The 21,750-nt window shown below is 41.0% G+C and overlaps 1 protein-coding gene across 1 annotated transcript in view; it reads right to left on the bottom strand.

Annotated features, from left to right (window-relative positions):
* LOC145408810 (Fanconi anemia group J protein homolog) overlaps nt 1-21,750 on the bottom strand; it is a 459,949-nt gene that overhangs the window by 11,888 nt on the left and 426,311 nt on the right. The window contains exons 17-21 of the mRNA XM_080279456.1: nt 20,351-20,475; nt 18,813-19,058; nt 7,259-7,407; nt 6,903-7,099; nt 6,488-6,608 (exon numbers count right to left, since the gene is read on the bottom strand). Coding sequence (XP_080135582.1) covers nt 6,488-6,608; nt 6,903-7,099; nt 7,259-7,407; nt 18,813-19,058; nt 20,351-20,475 — 838 coding nt within the window. The remainder of the gene's footprint in view (nt 1-6,487; nt 6,609-6,902; nt 7,100-7,258; nt 7,408-18,812; nt 19,059-20,350; nt 20,476-21,750) is intronic.

The raw sequence follows: 21,750 nt of genomic DNA, 5'->3' as shown, positions 1-21,750 counted from the left end.
CATACAAGCACTCACCAACATATCAAACTACAGCTACTCACACAACATAATACCCAACATCTAGAAGCATGGCATTATCATCACTATCCCCAAACCCAATAAAGACCCCATACTGCCTTCCTCACACCACCCCATCGCATTCCTTTGCACCCCCTCCAATGTTGCTGAATGACTAGTACTACAATTAGTAACACCTCACATCCCCCTAGCCCCACCACAACATGGTTTTAGGCTGCTACACTCCACAAACACTCTTCTTACAGATCTTACGCAAAGAGTTTTTGATGGCATCAATTCAGCTAGGCCAACAAACAGAACACTCCTAACCACACTAGACATTAACAAAGCATTTGATGCCATCCCCTGCCATAACCTCACAAACAAAATATTCAACACAAACATGCACAATAATACAAAAAGATCGATGGCAAAACAACTTAGCAGGCAATGTGCACATATAACATTTGCCAGTCAGTCACTGAACATCAGAAACTTCACAAACAACATCCCTCAATGATCTGTTTTGTCCTCTACACTCTTTAACATATACATGCATGACATACCCACACCCTACACATCAGATACACATAGCTTCCTATGCAGATGACATAACATTTTATGTGTACACACCAAAACACAAACACAGCCACACACATCCTCCAACCTTACCTCAGCATACGACATGAATGGTTCACCACAAACAGGCTCAATATAGCCCCATCCAAATATACAGTGACCCTTCTCACAAACCGGGCAGCAGAACACAAGTCACATTCCACATCTCACCATAAACAACACCCCACTACCAAACATACACACACCCAAAATACTTGGTGTAACAAAATACATCAATGTCATTTAAGCAACAGATCACAAACATTAAAGATAAATTAAGACCAAGACTCAATGCCCTAAGGTCACTTGCCCATACAACATTTGGACACAACAAAAAAACCACCACCACAGTAAACAAACAATATATACTTTCAGTGATGAATTATGCAAGCCCTGCTTGGGCTTCTAACATCACTAAAACACACTACAACACCCTACAGACCATACAGAACAAGGCCCTAAAAATAATCACACGCTGCACAGCTAGTAAACCTACAGGCCATCTACACCAAGAAACCAAAGTCCTCGAAGTCAAGGATCATCTAGACATGAGAGGCACAAAAATTCTTGACGCAGCCTCCACAAACCCACACTATCCACTACACTACACGGCAGCGCATCCACACACACCAAGAAACATCAAAACAACATCCAGTACCTGACATCATACACAAATACAGTCATCTCTCCCCCCTCGTTCGCCTCAAACAAGCTTCCACAAGCATATCCATGTTCACATCACTCGCCGCTCCATTCAGTCACTCAAAGACGACACACAGTTGCCTGCACAGCCTCCCGATATCCACCCTTCTACCTCCCTCATGAGGACAGGGTCCACCTGGCCAGGCTGAGATGTGGACATCATCCAGCCCTCCTGAGTTATCAGAAGAGACTGGATGACCCAGTTGCTGATGCCTGTCCAGGATGGAACACAGCACCCCATACTATTAGGCACATTATGGAAGACTGCATTGCACACAATCGCTTGCGCCAACAACACAACATACACTTCTTGAGAGCTCTGTCAGAAAGCCCGGTCTCAACCGTGGCCTTCCTTAGGGACTCGGGGCTGTACGGTCAGACTGCCTAGGGAACAACTACTACTACCATCCAACCATCCATCCAATCCCATGTTGTCCCACGAGGAGCGGAGGAGCCCAGGGTTTGGCAAGTTGATCTTGACATTTAAGATAAGAGTGAACAGCCTCACTCATCCCCAAGTGACATTAAGTGAGCAATAAACCCTAACCGCCCCTTGGATAAAACCTACACAGGCTCAATCCGAGTAGAGAGCCTTAATGACCCACTAAACTACCAGGTGCCATAATTTGGTTATATGGTTACCACCAAGTGTAGTAAATGGTTTCCTGGTGTACAGGAAACCATTTGGCTTGCCACTCAGTGTAGAGTCACCCAAAAGCAGAAGGAAGGGGAAAGAATGAAGGACAGACAGAAAAACAAGGCAGTATAAAGTCACTCATAGGAAGAAGGAAGTAATAAGACATAAGCTACAGCCAAACATCCACTATGCACAACATAATTTCAGTTAAACACAAGACTTATTCAACAATAGCTATGTGGAACTCCATACATGTGTGTGAACTGGAGAATGCATCTATAAGGGTGTCAGGGGTCATACAGTGGGCATGAATTAGCCAGACAGAGTGGCTGGTCTGCACAGTACCATAATGAATATGTATGCATCTCAAGAAAAACGTACCAGAGTGAAGAAGTTACCTATGGGGTCTGCATTCAACACTCTTCTGTTTATCATGGTGCTAAAATTACTTTCATGGGATTTCTGATATGGATTGTCATGGCAGGTATTCCTATGTATATACTGTACAGATGATGATTTGGTGTTGATTACATATAGCATAAAAGGACCTGATGGGAAACATAGTAAGAAGAGTGAGTGTATGTGCTTTACTGATCGATCCATCCATCCATCATCCAATCCTACGTTGCCCCATGAGGAGCGTAGAAGCCCGGGGCTAGGCAGTTGGTCCTGACATTTAAGATGAGAATGACCAACCTCACTCATCCCTAAGTGGCATTACGTGAGCAATAAACCCCAACCATCCCTTGGATACAAACCTTCACCGGCTCAATCTGATTGGAGCACAATAATTACCCACTAAACCACCTGGTGCCCAAATTTGGTTATATGGTTACCACCCAGTGTAGTAAATAGATTCCTGGTGTACAGGAAACCATTTGGCTTGTCACTCAGTGAAGAGTCACCAATAGGCAGAAGGAAGAGGAAAGAATGAAGGAATGAAAGACAGAAGAGGGAGTGTAAAGTCACTCGTAGGCAGAAGGACGAGGAAAGAATGAAGGAAAGAAAGACAGAAGAAGATGGAAGGAAAGAAGGATGGAGGATAGGACAGGGCAGACACCCGAGAGCAGCACAACATTGAGTGAATGGATGGTGAGTGCGCTATATTGATTTGAGAGAGAATCTGGAGATGATTAATGCCTTTATGTCAGTGGCACAGTTTTTACCTTAATTCTTGCTACCAGCAAATGATTTTATTCAACTTACGAAAAATCTACTGTATATAGGTGAAGGTGCTGATGAAGGTATACTCCCCCCAATTACAAAATCTCTCCTGAGATAAATACCAACATTCAAGAAGTACATCAACGTGAAGGTGTTACAGTGTGTGGTTGGTGTACTGGACAGAAACACATTAGTGCAGAGTGGTTAACAGTCTTGTGCTGTATGCAAGAAATGGACTGGTAATGACTCCATGTGTAGTGTATGCAGTGGGTAGGCATCTAAAAGCAACAGCAGTGTGAAAGGCAAATTGCACATTGCAACCAAATATGAATGCATCATATGCAAATAAGAATATGATCCAGCAAAGGCTAGAAGACATTGTCACATGGGACTTGGCTCTGGACTGTGCCCATGAATACTGCTACTTTGAGTATCATGGTTAAAGTAAAGGTGGTCCAGAAGCCAGTTCTCTTGTGAAAATCACAAATGGGTGCAAAAATTTCAAGCTGATTCTTTTACTGACAAAATAAAAGGGACTCTCTCCATATGAAAGGGAAATTGTATGATTATGAATCCAAGTAGAGTGACAAGCCAAACAGATTCCTGTACTCCACAAAATCATTTATTAAGCTGGGTGGTAACCATATAACAAATAACTGGAGACATCACGATCTAGTGGGAGAAGAAGCAGCAACTAGATGTAAATGAAAGAGTGTAGTGTCTAGGGATTAGTTGTGAGTCACTGTTCACATAAAGCCACTCAGAAGCATCTTCCCTTAAAAGTCTGTGAATGCTTAGTCCTGGGCTTCTATGCTCCTGATTTCAGAGGTAGTACAAAGCTGAACATTTTGGAGGATGGCAGCAAAACAAACATTTGAGAATGATGATGTCTGCAGATAGGAGTACTTAGAAAACAAAATGGTAAAATAAATGTGTCATATTAGAATTAAAAACAAAAACCATGTACAGTATAGTACAGGTATTGGGCACATGATGAGTACAGTATTGTCCGACTGAGGTGATGCACACTAGCAAACAAATATGATTTGGCCACGTGGAAAGAATGTTGTAAGAGTAACTGAGTGAAGGTTGAAGCACTACACAAATGTGACAGTAGAAACTGAGAGCCTCGGTAGACAGATCGAGGAAAAAATGGAGTATCATCCTGAAAAATTATCATAAGTTTAGAAAGCCTTTCAGAGAAGCTGTACACCATGCAGCTTGGAGAACTGCAATCAAGGAAACAAGGTTGATCCATGCATGTATGGAATACTGACCAGTGCTATGAATACTTTCATGCAATAAGAGCCAACTGTGGAAAAAAAAAAAAAGTTAGTGCCTATACTAGTGAAGAGTGAGATCTATGTAAATGGAACGGTAAAGAATTGTATGTGGGCTGCACAGACTGGACCTGGACATGAATACCATGGGGCTATAGGCTAAGATACTCACTCTTTGAGGACCATAAAACCACCAACATGCCAAATGATAGTGTCACACACTTGCATATGTCACCATTTAGGCACTAATACTGGATTCAGTGGACTGTGATATCCTAAGACTACTTTAATCATAACTACTGTAAAGATATCAGAGTGGGTATCTTTTACATGCTAGTAACTATCCATCCACCCATCGTAAAATCCGATGTTGCCCCATGAGCAGCGTAACAGCCCAAGGATAGGCAAGTTGGTCCTGACATTTAAGATGAGAGTGACCAGCCTCACTCATCCCTGAGTGGCATTACGTAAGCAATAAACCCCAACCACCTCTTGGATATAAACTTGCATTGGTTCAATCCGATTGGAGCACCTTAATTACTCACTAAACCACCAGACACGATAATTTGATTACATGGTTTCCACCCAGTGTAGTAAATGGTTTCCTGGTGTACAGGAAACCATTTGGCTTGTCACTTAGTGTGGATTCACCCATAAGCAGAAGGAAGAGGAAAGAATGAAGGAAAGAAAGACAGAAGAGGGAGTGTAAAATCACCTGTAGGCAGAAGGAGGAGGAAAGAGTGAAAGAAAGAAAGACAGAAGAGGAAAGAAGGAAAAGAGGAAAGGGCAGACATCCAAGCAGCACTACATCGAGTGAGTGGATATATATATATACATCAGCCTGACCCTGTATCTCACTAAATTTATATCTAAAATCATTCACTGTGACAGATGAAATTAAACATCCATCTGAGCATCGCCTTCCCTACAACTAATCTAGAAATGTTCACTAATTTCTAGTGAAAATACCCAATAAAAATAAAATGTAGCAATAACAACTGATTCATAATAACAACTATCATTATTATTATATTTTAATATCTAATGTTTTCTTACCTACACGATACAGTAGAACCTTGAAATAACGAACTTCAATAGACCGGTATTCACTTTTATCAGAACCGAGGAGCTACCATACTAAATTCCTATATATCAGAAAAAGTCCAATAAAGCCAGAAGCAGTCCGAACTGCCTGACCACTTGAGTTATGTTCACCACAGTAAGGTAAATAAATGACATGTCTATCAGTGTACAGTACAGTATTATTATATAAATTAGCGGTAGGTGGGGGCGCTCACCATCCACTCATTCGATGTATCGCTGCTCTCAGGTGTCTGCCCTTTCCTCTCTTCCATCCTCTTCTGTCTTTCTATCCTTTATTCTTTCCTCGTCCTTCTGCCTACGGGTGACTTTACACTCCCTCTTCTGTCTTTCTTTCCTTCATTCTTTCCTTTTCCTTCTGTCTGTGGATGACTCTACACTGAGTGATAAGCCAAATGGTTTCCTGTACACCGGGAAACCATTTACTATGCTGGGTGGTAACCATATAACCAAATTTTGGCACCTGGTGGTTTAGTGGGTAATTATTGCGCTCCAGTCAGATTGAGCCAGTGAAGGTTTATATCCAAGGTGGTTGGGGTTGATTGCTCGTGTAATGCCACTCAGGGATGCGTGAGGCTGGTCACTCTCATCTTAAATGTCGAGACCAACTGCCTAGCCCAGGGCTCCTACGGTCCTCTTGGGGCAATGTAGGATTGGATGATGGATGGATATACTAATTGGATATTGTAGTGAAGGTATAATACAGTACAATACTGCAATGGTGGTAAAAACATTTTAAAAACCATTGGTGATATCCAGACTAATGTCTGATATATCGGCAAATGTCCGGGTTTGCTGGGGAAAGTCCGGATGTTGCTTTTATCGGAATTTCGCTTTTTTCGGAATGACTTGGGCCCCAATTAGTCCGTTATAATGAGGTCTTACTGTACTACCCTCTCTCTCTCTATATATAAAAAGCAATCTTTTCTTACCTACAAGATATTATTCTCCCTATTTTAGAAGACTCATAAAACGATCTCCAACATACCACTGTTTTCCTTCCCACTGCTTTTCTTCACTGTGCTGCAAGTTGGTGAGACTTTCTTCTTGGAAAGTTGTGTTCTGTGTGGGACGGCTTGTGATGTTAATGTCACAGCGCTTGAATCATCCTGCATTTCAATACGTAAAGGAAGTGTTTCCGAAGCTGTGCAACCAAAAAGACTTTCTTTGCTATCTGAGACACTGCATGGTGTGGTATCTGCAGGTCTATTAAAATTCTGTACTGCTGTAACAGAAGAGTCATCTAGAAAGAAATCATCATCATCAAACAATTGTGGGGATATGGATCTTGGCTGGTTCTGTGGTGTCCCACTTCCATCTAGAAGGTGAAAAGGTGAGGAGTCTACCACTGGCAGTGAGAAGGATTTTCTTCTTTTAGATGGGTGATAAATTACTGGTGATACCTGAGCTCTGTTATTAACCACAGTATCTGAGACCCCTTTATCATCTTTATCCTCTTTTCCACCTGAGGTCTCCTTATCAACTGAATGTTCTTTATCACCTGGGACTTCTTCAGCACAGCTACTTGTACCATTACTTCTTGAATCTATTAACTGAGTAGAAGTGAATGGGAGTTTCTGTGGCAGCAACAGTGGGCTACCTTGGAGAGTCAGGTTAAAAGAATCATCTGAGGCATAAGAGTTCCTTGTGACTTTTGGCTCTGGCAACTGAGTGGATGTAAATGGAAGTTTGGGAGGTAATAGTAATAATGAATCATCCTGAAGAGTCAGGACATCATTTACATCACAATTAATGCTACCTTCTACTATCACATTATCAACAACTTCCGTGGGATGTCTGAGAGTATCTTCCACAACATCAGAGGAGATGTAGTCCACATGGCTGATTGTAGTCACTTCCTCTTGCGTCACAGAGGTAGCTTGTGCTACATCAACTGTTACTGCCAGGCTGTAACAGAATAAATCAATGATACAATTTACAATTATAAAGTCCTTCTATTAAGATACAAGAAACAACATTTCACAGACAGGACCACTTAAAAATATAGGTAGTGTGAGAGAAAGGGCTAACATATGAATCTACATGCAACACAGCTACTCCAACAATATGACTTCAATATGCATAATTCTCACTACAGACATCCCTTCCCCATCAGTACTGGTTCTGTCTACCACTGTCCCTACATGGTAACAGTACGATTCTGCAAAGAACTAACATGAGCATTGAAGTTACATACATATTAATCTTCTGAATGCTAGATTCATCTTACATACACACACACACACACACACAAAGAAAGAACAGCAACCAAGATGGTTCCCAGCCTGGCAGATCTGTCGTACAGAAAGAAGCTGGAAAAGCTGGATCTGCCTTCCTTAGAAGAAAGGAGAGAGAGGGACAACATGACTGCAGTGTTCAGGTCCATGATGGGAGTAGACAAAGCTGACAGGAAAGATCTGTTTGTATGGGATGGGAGAGTAACAAAAGGACACGGAATGAAACTGAAAAAGCCAAGTTGCTTGATGGAAAACAAGAAATATAGTTTTCCATGTAGATGCACAGATCTGTGGAATAGTCTGGACAAGAGATCGTCCAGTCTAAAAACTTAAACGAGTTCACAGCAAAATCTGACTTACTGAGAAAAAGAGACCTGACCCCACGAGTGTAGCTCATTTCCTGTATATCACAACTAGGTAAATACATGCACACACACACCAATTATGTTTTTAGTATATATAAATGATACAGGAATACTGAAAATGGAAGCTATCTAAATAAGTTTGCTGATGATGCAAAAATACAAAGGAGACTTACAAACACACTCTCTTGCAGAGAGCTACAAGAAGAATTAAATAAGCTTCATGAATGGAGCAATAGATGACAAATGGATTTCAATGTGGACAAATGCCACATAATTAGGTTTGGTAAAAGTTGAAAAAGACCAGATTGGGATTATAAGCTAGGAAGTTAAACTCTACATCCATCCATCCAATCCTACACTGCCCCATGAGAAGCATAGGAGCCCAGGGCTAGGCAAGTTGGTCCTGACATTTAAGATAAGAGTGACCAGCCTCACTCATCCCTGAGTGGCATTATGTGAGCAATAAACCCCAGCACATCAGAAAAAGAGAAGGACCTTGGAGTGATTATCAATAACAGACTATCACCAGCTGACCTCATAGATGAGAAGGTACGAAACATGCACATACTGCTTGCTAATGTGAGAAGAGCATTTACATATATAAATGAAGACATGCTGAGAAAGATAGTAACATCATTCATCAGACCAACCCTGGAACGTGCATCAGTAGTCTGGAATCCTCATCTCAAAAAATATGTAAGATTGAGAAAGTACAAAGGGCTGCTACAATATGAGCACCAAGCCTAAAGGATTTAAGCTATGAAGAAAGGCAAGAAAAACTGAACCTACCAACATTTACAAGAGAATGAAAAGAGGAGACTAGATTACACTATACAGTATAAATGCATCTCAGGAAAAGAGAAAATAGACATCGATGAGTATATAACCTATGGGGAGACATCAGCAAGAGGACACTGCAAAAAACTGCATAAAAAGAGAGGTGACAAAAACAAGGAAATTCAGCTTCCCAAAAAGGGACACTGATCAGTGGAATGCACTGCCAACTGAAACTGTGCCAAAATTATTCATAAATTTAAGGATATGTTGGATAAAAATGGTTTAATACACAGGACAGTATGAGCTTGACACATTCCTGTAAAGATACAATTAGGTAAGAACACACACACACACGCACGATTGGATACACGATTGGAGCCGGATGTGGGAAATGAAATTTAATGCAAAGAAATGTAAAATATTGGAAATGGGTAAAAGTACCAAGAGGCCATCATTGAATTATTTGATAGGTAATGAACCAATCACAAAAGCGAGAGAAGAGAAAGATTTGGGAGTGCTGGTCCAGGACAGTTTGTCACCTGAAAAACACATTAACAAGGCAGTTAGAGATATGTATAAACTCCTGACTAATATAAGAGTAGCTTTTCATTATATGGATGAGGAGATGATGAAAAAATTGATAGTGGCCTTGATTCGCCCCAGGTTAGAATAGGCAGCAGTAGTGTGGTCCCCACGCAAAAAAAAAGATATAAACAAGATTGAAAGAATACAAAGAACAGCAACCAAAATGGTCCCCAGTCTGCCAGATCTGTCATACAGAAAGAGGTTGGAAAAGCTGTTTTTGCCTTCCTTAGAAGAAAGAAGAAAGAGAGGAGACATTATTGCAGTGTTCAGGACCATGATGAGAGTAGATAAAATTGACAAAGAAGATCTGTTTTTATGGATAAGAGAGTAACAAGAGGACACGCAATGAAACTGAAGAAACCAAGCTGCTTGAAGGATATCAAGAAATGTAGTTTTCCTTACAGATGTATAGACCTGTGGAATAGCCTGGACAAAGAGATCATCCAGTCTAAAAACTTAAACGAGTTTAAAGCTAAATTTGACTTACTGAGAAACAGAGACAGGACCCTACAAGCGTAGCTCATTTCCTGTATATCACAACGTGGGTGCTCACACCCAGGTAAGAGTGAATGGAGATTTGAGTGAAGGGTTTTCCGTGAATGTTGGTGTGCATTAGGGGTCAGTTTTGAGTCCCATGTTGTTTATCATGGTACTTGAAGCCCTTTCACGTGACTTTAGAAACGGACTCCCATGGGAGTTGTTGTATGCTGATGATTTGGTGTTGATTGCAGAGAATGAAAGGGAGGCAGAAGAAAGGTTTAGGAAGTGGAGAGATGGTATGGGGCACAAGGACTTAAGGGTAAATGCAGATAAAACAAAAGTGATGTTATCTAGGGTAGGTGGCGGTACTGTCAAAGACGAGGGAGAGTGGCCATGTGCAGTTTGCCACAAGGGCGTGGGAAGTAATTCCATCTTGTGCGGTGTTTGTGATAAATGGGTGCATAAGAGATGTAGTGGTATCAGAGGTAGACTGCGAGATAATGCTGATTTTATGTGTACGGCGTGTTGGGGAGAGCAGGTGGAGATTGTCAGGCGTGAAAGGATTGAACTTGCTGGTGAATCTCTTGAGTGTATGGAACAGTTTTGTTATTTGGGAGACATGTTGTGTGCTGGAGGTGGGGCTGGAGCTAGCTCTGTGGCTAGGGTGAGAAGTGGCTGGAAGAAGTTCAGGGAGCTCTTGCCTCTCCTGACATTGAGAGGACTCTCCCTATGTGCTAAGGGGTCTTTGTATGCAGCATGTGTTAGGACTGTAATGCTGTATGGTAGTGAGACCTGGGCAGTGAAGGAGGAGGATATTCGCCGGCTCAGACGTACAGAAATGACAATGATTAGGTGGATGTGTAGTGTGTCGCTGCGTCCCAGGTCTGGAGGGGCTGGGTACACGATGGAAGAGTTGAGAGGTAGGATAGGACTGGAGTGTATTGGTGTTGTGATGAGGAGAGGTAGATTGAGATGGTTTGGACATGTTGAGAGGATGGTGGATGATAACTGAGTGAGGAAGGTGAGAAGTGTTAATATTGGGTGTGGAGTTACGAGGGGTAGACCGAGAAAGACATGGGACGAGGTCATTAAGTGTGAGCTCAGGGTTAAGGGACTGAATAGGGAGGCTGCAATGGATCATGCAGCATGGAGAGCCCCCATTAGGTGACTAAGCCCGACGCATGCAAGCATGTTGGAGCCTTTAAAAACGAAACGTAAATACACACACACACACACAATAGGTGAGCTAAAGGCTGAGGCTGACATTCTGATGAAAAAAATGAACGGAATGGGAAATGCAGTAGTCACCCATGAGAGAGTTTTGAAGGAGTACAATAATGATAAAGACATAATCAGACAAGCACGTAATGAGATAGTACAAAGCAGAGACACTGAAGAGAAGAAAACTCAGGCAAATGAAATTATGAAAAATTACACAGAGGAAGTACAAAATACATGGGCAGAAGTAGCCAAAACATGCCAAGATCTAAAAACCAAGGCAGACGCAAAAGACATGACAAGAGAAGTGAAAGACATCATAAGAAAAAACCCAAGGCTGATAAAGGAAACAGCTGGGATTAACAAATCTATAGTCATCACTGGTAAAGATGAACAAGAAATAAGGAATAGAATCACCAGAGATAACAAGGAGATTGTAAATATAATGAACATCCTGAAAATAGTATCAGAGGAAATCTGTGAGAAAGATGTAAAGGAATTTTAAGGAATTAGGAAAATATGAGAGAAACAGCCCAAAGCCCCTGCATGTAACCTTCCAAAGTGTGAACACTGTAGCAGAGGTATTAAAAAATGATAACAAACTTAAGGAATCAGAGGAATACAAAGAAGTATGGATAAAAAGGTGCCTAACTCAAGAGAAATGTGGCTTACTAAAGGAAAAGAGGGAAGAGGGAAAATGAAAGAATGATGCAAGGTCAGATGAAAAGTAAATTATTTTTACAAAGTACTAGGATTGCAACTAAGAAAATGGGACATAAACAGCAGGGACTAAATGTACAAGAAAGATAGTAGACTCAACCAATGTCAAATATGTGAACAATATGCCTAAAGCTGATGTACTCACATGCAGATGGAATGGTATCCAAATTATTAGAGATAAAAGACTATATCATTGAAAATCAGTCTCACATTACCTGTCCAACAGAAACAATATTATCCCCAAGGATATCAAACGACTCCTTAGATTTGGATGAGTAAATTATTTGGCGATGAGACAGAAGTATGGAAAAAGGAGGAGGAGTTATGATATTAAAAGAGAAAAGACTCCAGGTAAAAGAGATAGAAATAGACATACCCTCACACACAGAATTAATTGAAGTAGAGATTAGTATATCTCAGGGGAAAATAATTGCGGTAAATTTATATATGTCACCCAAGACAACATATGGGATAGAAGTGAATATGAAAACCTGGCAGAAAAGACAATTCTGAGTTTAAGAACCCTACTATACAGAATGGAAGAAAAACCTGAAAGAATTATACTACGAGGAGATTTTAACACAAATATACACTGGAATACTCTAGATGAAAGTTGTTGGGATCAAAAGCTCCTGGCTCTTATACAGAAGTTTCTCCTAACACAACATGTAAGGAGAACACCAGAAAAAAGAGGACCAGAAGACCCCTCATTATCAGATCTCATAGTTACTAGAAAAGAAAATGAAACTGACGATACAATCTACAGTATCATCCCCCATTTGGCAAAAGCAACCATGCAGTATTAGATTACAACTTCATGACAGCATATTACATAGTGATAATGAAAATTACAAAAGGAAGCTACACTACAAAAAAAGGCAACTATCATGACCTAAAGAAGTACTTGAAGGATACAGACCGGGAAAAGGAGCTAAGAGGACAAGATATAAATGTCATATATAAATATTATATTCTATGAATTTTACATAACAGGAGTCCAGAATTATGTCCCACAGCACAAACAAATGGAAATAAGGATAATGAATTGGTTTAATAATGATTGTAAAAATGCAAAAGAGAGATCTACTGTGGATCAGACACAGACAACAAAAGTGAGGGAGCATATAATAACTACAAACAGGAAAGAAATGATTATATAAGGATAAGGAGATAAGCTCCAGGACAAGCTGAGGAAGACATTATAAACAAAAGTACAGATCAGCCAAAGTTGTTTTACAGCTACATACAAAGCAAAACAAAAGTCAAAAATAAAATACAGTCCATCAAGGATGAGAGGAAAACCTATATCAATGAGGAAGATATTTGTGAAGTACTAAACAAAATTTTCCAATCAGTTTTTACTAAAGAAAGCAGATTTATGAGAGATGAAAATGAACAAGCATGCCCACACACATTAACAAATAAACGTACATCAAAACAAGATGTCCAGGAAGAGGTGAAGAAATTGGACAAAGGAAAATCTAATGGCCCTGACGAGATTTCGTGTTGCGTATTACATGAATGTGCAAAAGAGGTAAGTAGCACATTACATTTAATATTCAGTGCATCCCTACGACAACATAAACTACCTGATACAAAAGAAAGAAAGCATTGTGCCCCTTTTCGAGAAAGGAAACAGACAAAATCCACTTAACTACTGACCAGTATCACTGACCAGCATCGTAAGCAAGATTTTAGAAAAACTGATACGAGGAATTAGGGTAAATCACCAAATCACCTGGAAAAACACGATGTGATACAAGAAAGACAATTCGGTTTTCATCCATCATCCAATCCTACATTGCACCATGAGGAGCGTAAGAGCCCGGGGCTAGGCAGTTGGTCCCGACATTTAAGATGAGAGTGACCAGCCTCACTCATCCCTGAGTGGCATTACAGAAGCAATCAACCCCAACCACCCCTTGGATATAAACCTTCACCGGCTCAATCCGACTGGAGTGCAATAATTACCCACTAAACCACCAGGCGCCAAAATTTGGTTATATGGTTATCACCCAGCATATAAATGGTTTCCCGGTGTACAGGAAATAATTTGGCTTGTCACTCAGTGTAGAGTTACCCACAGGCAGAAGGAAGAGGGAAGAATGAAGGAAACAAAGACAGAAGAGGGAGTGTAAAGTTACCCGTAGGCAGAAGGAAAAGGAAAGAATGAAGGAAAGGAAGACATAAGAGGATTGAAGGAAAGAAGAGTTGGAGGACAGGAAAGGGCAGACATCCGACAGCAGCATTACATTGAATGAGTGGATGGTGAACGTCCCTACCTACCACCATGGCCCCAATCATGTTCTTGATATATATAAATGACATGCATGATGGGTTAAATACTCATGTGAGTTTATTTGCTGATGATGCAAAAATTATGAACCATATTAAAGGCATAAATTGTTGAAAGGAATTGCACAAAGATCTAAATAAACTCTACAAGTGCATCAAACATGGAAAATGGAATTTAATACTAATAAAGATCATGATGTGGTAGGTGGGGGCGCTCACCATCCACTTACTCAATATAGTGCTGCATTTGGGAGTCTGCCCTTTCCTCTCCTCCATCCTTTTTTCGTTCATCCTATTCTGTTCTTTCCTTCATTCTTTCCTCGTCCTTCTGCCTACAGGTGACTTTACACTCCTTCTTCTGTCTTTCTTTCCTTCATTCTTTCCTCTTCCTTCAGCCTGTGGGTGACTCTACACTGAGTGGCAAGCCAAATGGTTTCCTGTACACCATGAAACCATTTACTACACTGGGTGGCATTCATATAGCCGAGTTTTGGTGCCTGGTGGTTTAGTGGGTAATTACGGAGCTCCAGTCGGACTGAGCCGGTGAAGGTTTATATCCACAGGGTGGTTGGGGTTTATTGCTCACGTAATGCCACTCAGGGATGAGTGAGGCTGGTCAATCTCATCTTAAATGTCAGGACCAACTTGCCTAGCACCGGGCTTTGATGCTCCTCATGGGGCAACGTAGGATTGGATAATGGATGGATGGATAAATATCATGTACTGGAAACGGTCGTCAGTGATAAGAAACCAACATATGTGTACAAGATGGGAGATGAAATAATAATGAAGGCAAATGAAGAAAAGGACCTTGGTGTGACCATACAGGATAACCTATCACCAGAGAAACATATAAATAGGATTACTGGAAGAACTTGCATGGTATTTAATTATATGGATGAAGACATGCTGAGAGAGTTAATAGTGACCTTGATAAGACCGAGTCTGGAATATGCAGCAGTGATATGGTCACCACACTTGAAAAAGCGTTTAAGTAAACTAGAAAGAATACAAAGGATAGCTAAAAAATTGACACCAAGTTTGAGGGAGTTGCCTTGTAAGGAGATATTAGAAAAGCTGAAATTGTCAACCCTGAGAGAGAAGTGAGGGAATATTTGATTGCAATATTTAAAGGAGTAAGAAGAGACAGAGTATAAGAGAGAAGTGGAGGAACGATTGGGCAAATATGAATTGGAGCAGATGGGGGACATGGAAGGTGTGTGCAGGATATTCACAGAAGAAGTATGTGCAGCATGTTATGTGGTGTGTGGGATGAAGAGAAGACGGAGGGGTGTGCAAGGAACAGCGTGGTGGAATGAAGAGGTGAGACAGGCTGTGGCACAAAAGAAGAAAGCATACAATGAATGGATGAGAAATAGGGGCGTGGAAGAAGTTGAGAGGCAGAAGAGAGAGTTATATGTAGAAAGAAAGAGAGAGGTGAAAAGATTAGTAAGAAAGAGTAAGAAGAGAGCGGATGAGGAATTTGGAAGGAACTTGAGTGTAAAGTGGAGGGACTGTTAAGAAAATGCTCTGGAAAGAGGTGACGAGAGTAAGACAGGGTGGAAGTGAAGTTAGCAGGGGAGTGAAAGATAAAAATGGTAGATTACTAGTGGAGAAGGGAGAAAAAGTGAGCAGATGGAGAGAACACTTTAAGGAATTGTTGAACATAGAGGATGGAAGTAATGCGAGTATAAGTGGCTGGGGAATGGCTGGGAGAAGGAGGGAGGTGAGAAGACAGGAAGAAATCAGTAGAAGTTGTGGAAGCAATGAAGAAAGTTAAATTGGGGAAAGCCTCCGGAATTGATGGAGTGTGTGGTGAAATGCTGATGCATGGGGGAGAGATAGTAGTAGAATGGATGTGGAAAATGTGCAGACTGGCCTGGGAGGAAGGTAGAGTCCCAGAGGATTGGAAGTCAGGTATAATTATTCCCTTGTACAAAGGAAAAGGGGAAAAAGAAGTGTGTGGTAATCATAGGGGCATTTGTCTTCTTAGTATAATAGGAAAAGTGTATGGTAGGATACTTATTGACAGAGTTAGAGAAAGAACAGAGGAATTAGTTGGAGAAGAACAGGGAGGCTTTAGGAAGGGAAGAGGTTGTGTAGATCAGATATTCATTCTTAGATCTTTAGTGGAAAAGTTTCTAGAGAAGGAATAGAAGTTGTATGCGGCTTTCATGGATTTGAAGAAAGCATATGACAGGGTGAATAGACAAGGATTGCGGAAAGTATTAAGAATATATGGAGTAGATGGGAAGTTGTTGAATGCTGTGAAGAGTATGTATGATGGTTCTACGGCTGGAGTGCTTGTGGATGGTGAACCGAGTGAATTTTTCTCTTGGAAGGTTGGGTTGAAACAGGGATGTGTCATGTCTCCATGGTTGTTCAATCTGTACATGGATGGGGTAATAAAATAGGTACAAGGTAGGGTAGTGGATGTTGGAGTGGCCCTGGTGAGAGAGGGTAGTGTTTGGAAACTCCCTGTACTCTTGTTTGCAGATGATACTGTATTGTTGAGTGAAGATGAAGGAGAGCTGCAAGGCTTGGTGGATGAGTTTGAGAGAGTGTGTAAGAAACGGAATCTAAAGGTGAATGTAGGGAAGAGTAAAGTGATGGTCTTTGAGAGAGGTGAAGTCAGTGAATGTACAGCGAAGTTGGATGGTGAGGAATTGGAAAATGTGAGTACGTTTAAGCACTTGGGTAGTGTGATGAGTAAGGTTGGAGGTTTGGAGGGTGAAGTGCTTGAAAGGGTACAGCAGGGAGAAAAGGTTGCTGGTTCTTTGAAAGCAGTGATACGAAGCAGGGAAGTGAGCATGGAAGCGAAAAAGTTACTACATGACAGTATTGTGATACCAACTCTAACGTATGGAAGTGAAGCTTTAACGCTGCTGGAAGGACACAAGTCAAGAGTGAGAGCAGTGGAAATGAGTTATTTAAGAGGAGCCTGTGAAGTCACATGGAGAGACAGGCTGACAAATGAGGATATAAAGAAGCACTGTGGTGTGGATGTTGATGTGATAGGAAGCGTTAGGAGGAATACACTGAGGTGGTTTGGCCATGTGAAGAGGATGGAGGGTGAAAGACTGAATATGAGAGTGTATGTGAGTGGGGTGGAGGGGGGAAGAGGGAGGGGGAGGCCGAGGATGAGATGGAGGGATGGGGTGGAGAGGTATATGAGAGAGGGGGGCATGAGTTGGGAGCAGGGCAGTGAAATGGCGGGGGACAGGGTGACGTGGAGGCAATTTGTTTGTGGCCACCCCGAACGGGATTGAGGCGTCTGGCAATAGATAGATAGATAGACAGAAGAATAATATAATGTGTGGACAGAGAGGACCTTTTTGTGAAAGATGATGGAAGAAGATGAGGACATGAATTCAAGCTGATGAGCAGTCGATGGGTTAGCGATGTAAAGCATTTAGTTTTCCAAACAGAACTATAGACACTTGGAATAATTTAGAGAGAAAGTTGGTGAGAGCAGAAAGCATCCATGTGTTTACATCTAGACTAGATAAGAGATGGGACAACATGAGCTTAGCTCAAATCCTGCATTATACTATTAGGTACTGTACTGTAAATACACATACACACACACACACAAAACAACAGTGGGAGAGCGCAGACGTTCTAGCACTTTGTTCTGCTTAGGGCATACCTAAGTAAATCTATTTAAATGAGTCAAGCTCGTTACTAGGCTAAATTGAGTGGTGATTCAACATAACAGAGCAAGGCAAAAAAAGTGCAGCCTAAAGAAAGTAAACATCAAAATCAGGCTTCCAAGGAATTTGCTGAGGTAGCTACCATCAAAATCAGGTTTCAAGGAATCTGCTGAGGTAGCTACCATCAAAATCAGGTTTCAAGGAATCTGCTGAGGTAGCTACCATCAAAATCAGGTTTCCAAGGAATCTGTTGAGGTAGCTACCATTAAAATCAGGTTTCTAAGGAATCTGATGGGTTAGCTACCATCAAAATTAGGTTTCCAAGGAATCTGCTGAGGTAGCTACCATCAAAATCAGGTTTCCAAGGAATTTGCTGAGGTAGCTAAGAATCGCACAAAACACACCAAGGTGGGTGGATGCAACAGTATATTGATTTTTTTTTTTTTTTCAATATACAATAAATTTTCTTTTTATATGACAATTATGATCCTGTACAAAGCCTCAATTATTGATATATGAACATTATTTTTGCTTATATAATTGCCCTTATGCAAGAGTACAGACATTTATTCGATCCACGATGGCTTTTGCACTTGTCACTACTGGGGGGGGGTGTTAGTGTCACTGATGGAACCATAGTGTGGTGTTGGAGTTCAAGCTGCAAGTGCAGTGTAGTCAAGTGATATAACTACCAGTTTAGATGATTCGGAAACTTCTCTGTAGACTTATTTTTATGGTAAGTAGCAACTGAAGCACTGTGAAGCTGGAAACTTGTTTTTAAATTTTGTTGGGTGGGTGATTATTGGCCTAAAATGTATCCCCTATGAACCCATGTTATAAAAGGCTTGATACACAAAAAATTGTTATGCAATGAATTTTCTCAAAAGCATCCTTAATGTAAAACGAGGGTGTGCCATATACTGTAAATAAACATAGTACAGTATATAAAATACCAACACAATGAAAGAAAATGGATCACATACTTTCCTGGTTTGACAGGTGGATTTAGGGTCATGATTTCTGCAAATTGAGTGAGGCTGGCCAATGCGGATGAGAAGCTATGGTAGTGGACGATATTGTTCCTCACCCACTTAGAGAGGCCACGTGTGTACCTGTTCTGCTGTGGCCCACCTCCCAGACTGCCTCGTTGATATCGCTCGTCTACCAAGATCAGCGCTCCCCAGTCAAAGCGATGGCGGATGCACCGACCCAGTGCTTGGTTAACTGCCCTGGGTGAATATAACAAGATTAGCACCTCCAATAGCACATCTCTTCTTATCACATTATCCCAACTGCTAGACAATGCTGTTCAAGTTTTAAGAAACCAACACAGCACGGCTGGATTAAGCATGTGGGAGGCCTGGGGCCCGCTTGGAAGGGAGGCCCCCTTTCCAACTCCCCCAATGGCATACACCATAGACTGGTAACCTAAATCCTAAAATATAAATAGGACACTTTTAGTTAGGAAATACTGAACGGGGACTATTCATCCAATGCTGTAATATGTAATGCATAAACACGAAATGAAATGAACAAAAGTTGCTCTGGTGGGAGGCCCCCTCTTGGTGGGTGGCCCAGGGCCCGGGCCCCTTGGGCCCCCCCTTTAATCCGGCGGTGCAACACAGTAAGGATGATAGAAACAATCAATATAAACCCTTATAGTGTAATGTGTCAGCTTTGGGATGGCTTGCTCTAATGGGGCTAATTTATACAAACAGAGTTGTTGGCTGAGAATATTTTCAATAAACATTAAAGAATCAGACTGGGATGTTGATGGAAAACACTGAAGTCCAATACCATATTTGTGTGCATAAACTACAGATCATATGCTGAAGTATAACTGACTGTAACAAGAAGAAAGGCAAACAGAAGCTGAAGAAAATGAAATAATAAAATGTTCTTGTCTAAATGAAAAATGTAACTATACCTTGTTTTATTTCGCATGTGAAATGAAGCACCACCCTCTTTACTTGAGTCGCCAGCTCTCAGCTACTGATTGTTGAAATCTATCCAATTTCATCATAAAGCAACGATGTGTTTGAAATAATTATTTACAGATACTGCTTAAGCTAAACAGGACCTGGAAAAATGTAGCAATCCTGACAAAGACAAAGCGACTACTGATTACACTATTCTTTTTCTTTTATCCAGAAGTGGTGGAAAATGATTTATGCTGGTTTGCAAGAATACTGATGTGATGAGAAACACTCTTACAAATATTCCCAGACCACATGAAATAAGAAAATGCCATTCAGGAACACAGACAAATTACTGTGAACCACTAGAGGAAAACTGCCATTCACCAAACGTTACAGATGGCGAAGATGAAGATGGAGACTGTTGATACATGAAGAAGGTAAAACACATACTGTACATTACTGCAGATACATTACCAGACATACCTGCTCAGCATTAGACTACTCAGTTATTTTTTTTAAGGTGAAGTATTTGATTATAACTTGTTTTAGTGTACTGCTGCAAGAGATGTCCCAAGTGTTTAAACACCAACAGGGCTACTCACCGGTATCCCTGGACTTCATACCACTCACTCCCAGAAAGGAGGCCGCGTGACTTGAAGTGAGTGTTGTTGTACTGTTTTTTCAGGTCAACTTGAATATCTTTGAAATTTGGATATGGAATTCCTACCTGAAAAAAAATATATATACAGTATATATATTGCAGGTAATCTATAATCAAGATAGCAACAATCCATTGAAAGTATCCAGTCCTTGTTGATGCTAGAATCAGGGAACCTAGAATGGTTCCGGCATTCAGACTTTGTTCCAAACTCCCCTCTTCCTCCCTCCCACTTCCCCCAGCTACCAACACCTCCCTTGCCTGAGATGTAGTTCACTGTTTTACTCCATGGTATGAAACGGCTTGTGATGCTCATGATGCGCTGCAGCACCTACATTGCCAAAATACATATGACAATATTCTAACCGCAAAATAACAAGACAAAAGCATCATAAAAAGAAAAAGAAAATGGTGTTGCAGTATTTCTATTAACATTCTCTCTCATTTGGAGTTCTGTACAGATTAATGTTATCAAAGAGAGGCCATCTTTAGGACAACAATAAAAAAAAAAAAAATCAAGCCTTTTTTTCTATTATTATTATCATTATTATTATAGTCCTAAGATAAATTCTATCCCCCTACATTAATGTCCAGAGCTGTGCTCACCATCCACTCACTTGATGTAGTACTGCACTCGGGTGGTTGCCCTTTCCTCTCTTCCTTCCTTCTTTCTTTCATTCCTCTTATGCTCTTCTTTCCTTCTTTCTTTCATTCCTCTTATGCTCTTCTTTCCTTCATTCTTTCCTCTTTCTTCTGTCTACGGGTGACTCTACACTAAGTGACAAGCCAAATGGTTTCCTGTAGACCACGATACCATTTATTATGCTGGGTGGTAACCACATAACCAAATTATGGTGCCTACTGGTTTGGTGTGTAATTACAGCACCCCAACCAGATTGTGCCTGTCGGTTTATATCCAAGAGATGGTTGGGGTTTATTGCTCACATAATAATGCCATTCAGGGATGAGTGAGGCTGGTCAGTCATCTTAAATGTCAGGACCAACTTGCTTAGCCCCAAGCTCCTATGCTACTCATGGGGACACACATGATCAGATGATGTATATATGTATGTATGTAACTCCATACAACCTTGGTTCTTAATAAGAATACAGTACTATGATTATCTTAAGTTGTATTTTGTTTTTGGGGGGTGTGACATGCTTTTACCATTTTACTGTGCAACCAAAATGTTTTCATATGTACTTACAGAAATATGGGTTTCACAGTATGTCCTGAGATTAAGCTGTTTTTAACCACGAGGGAAAACAAAGAATTGCTTCTCAATCAAGAAGTGGTGGTAGAGTGGTGGTAGGGCATGGAGATGGAGGTGAGGGAAGGTCTGG

The sequence above is a fragment of the Coenobita brevimanus genome, chromosome 78 (assembly GCF_032717465.1).
Source record: "Coenobita brevimanus isolate Jiangsu-jjx chromosome 78, ASM3271746v2, whole genome shotgun sequence".
In the NCBI taxonomy this organism is placed as follows: Eukaryota; Metazoa; Arthropoda; class Malacostraca; order Decapoda; family Coenobitidae; genus Coenobita; species Coenobita brevimanus.
This window is presented reverse-complemented; position numbering and strand designations above follow the sequence as displayed.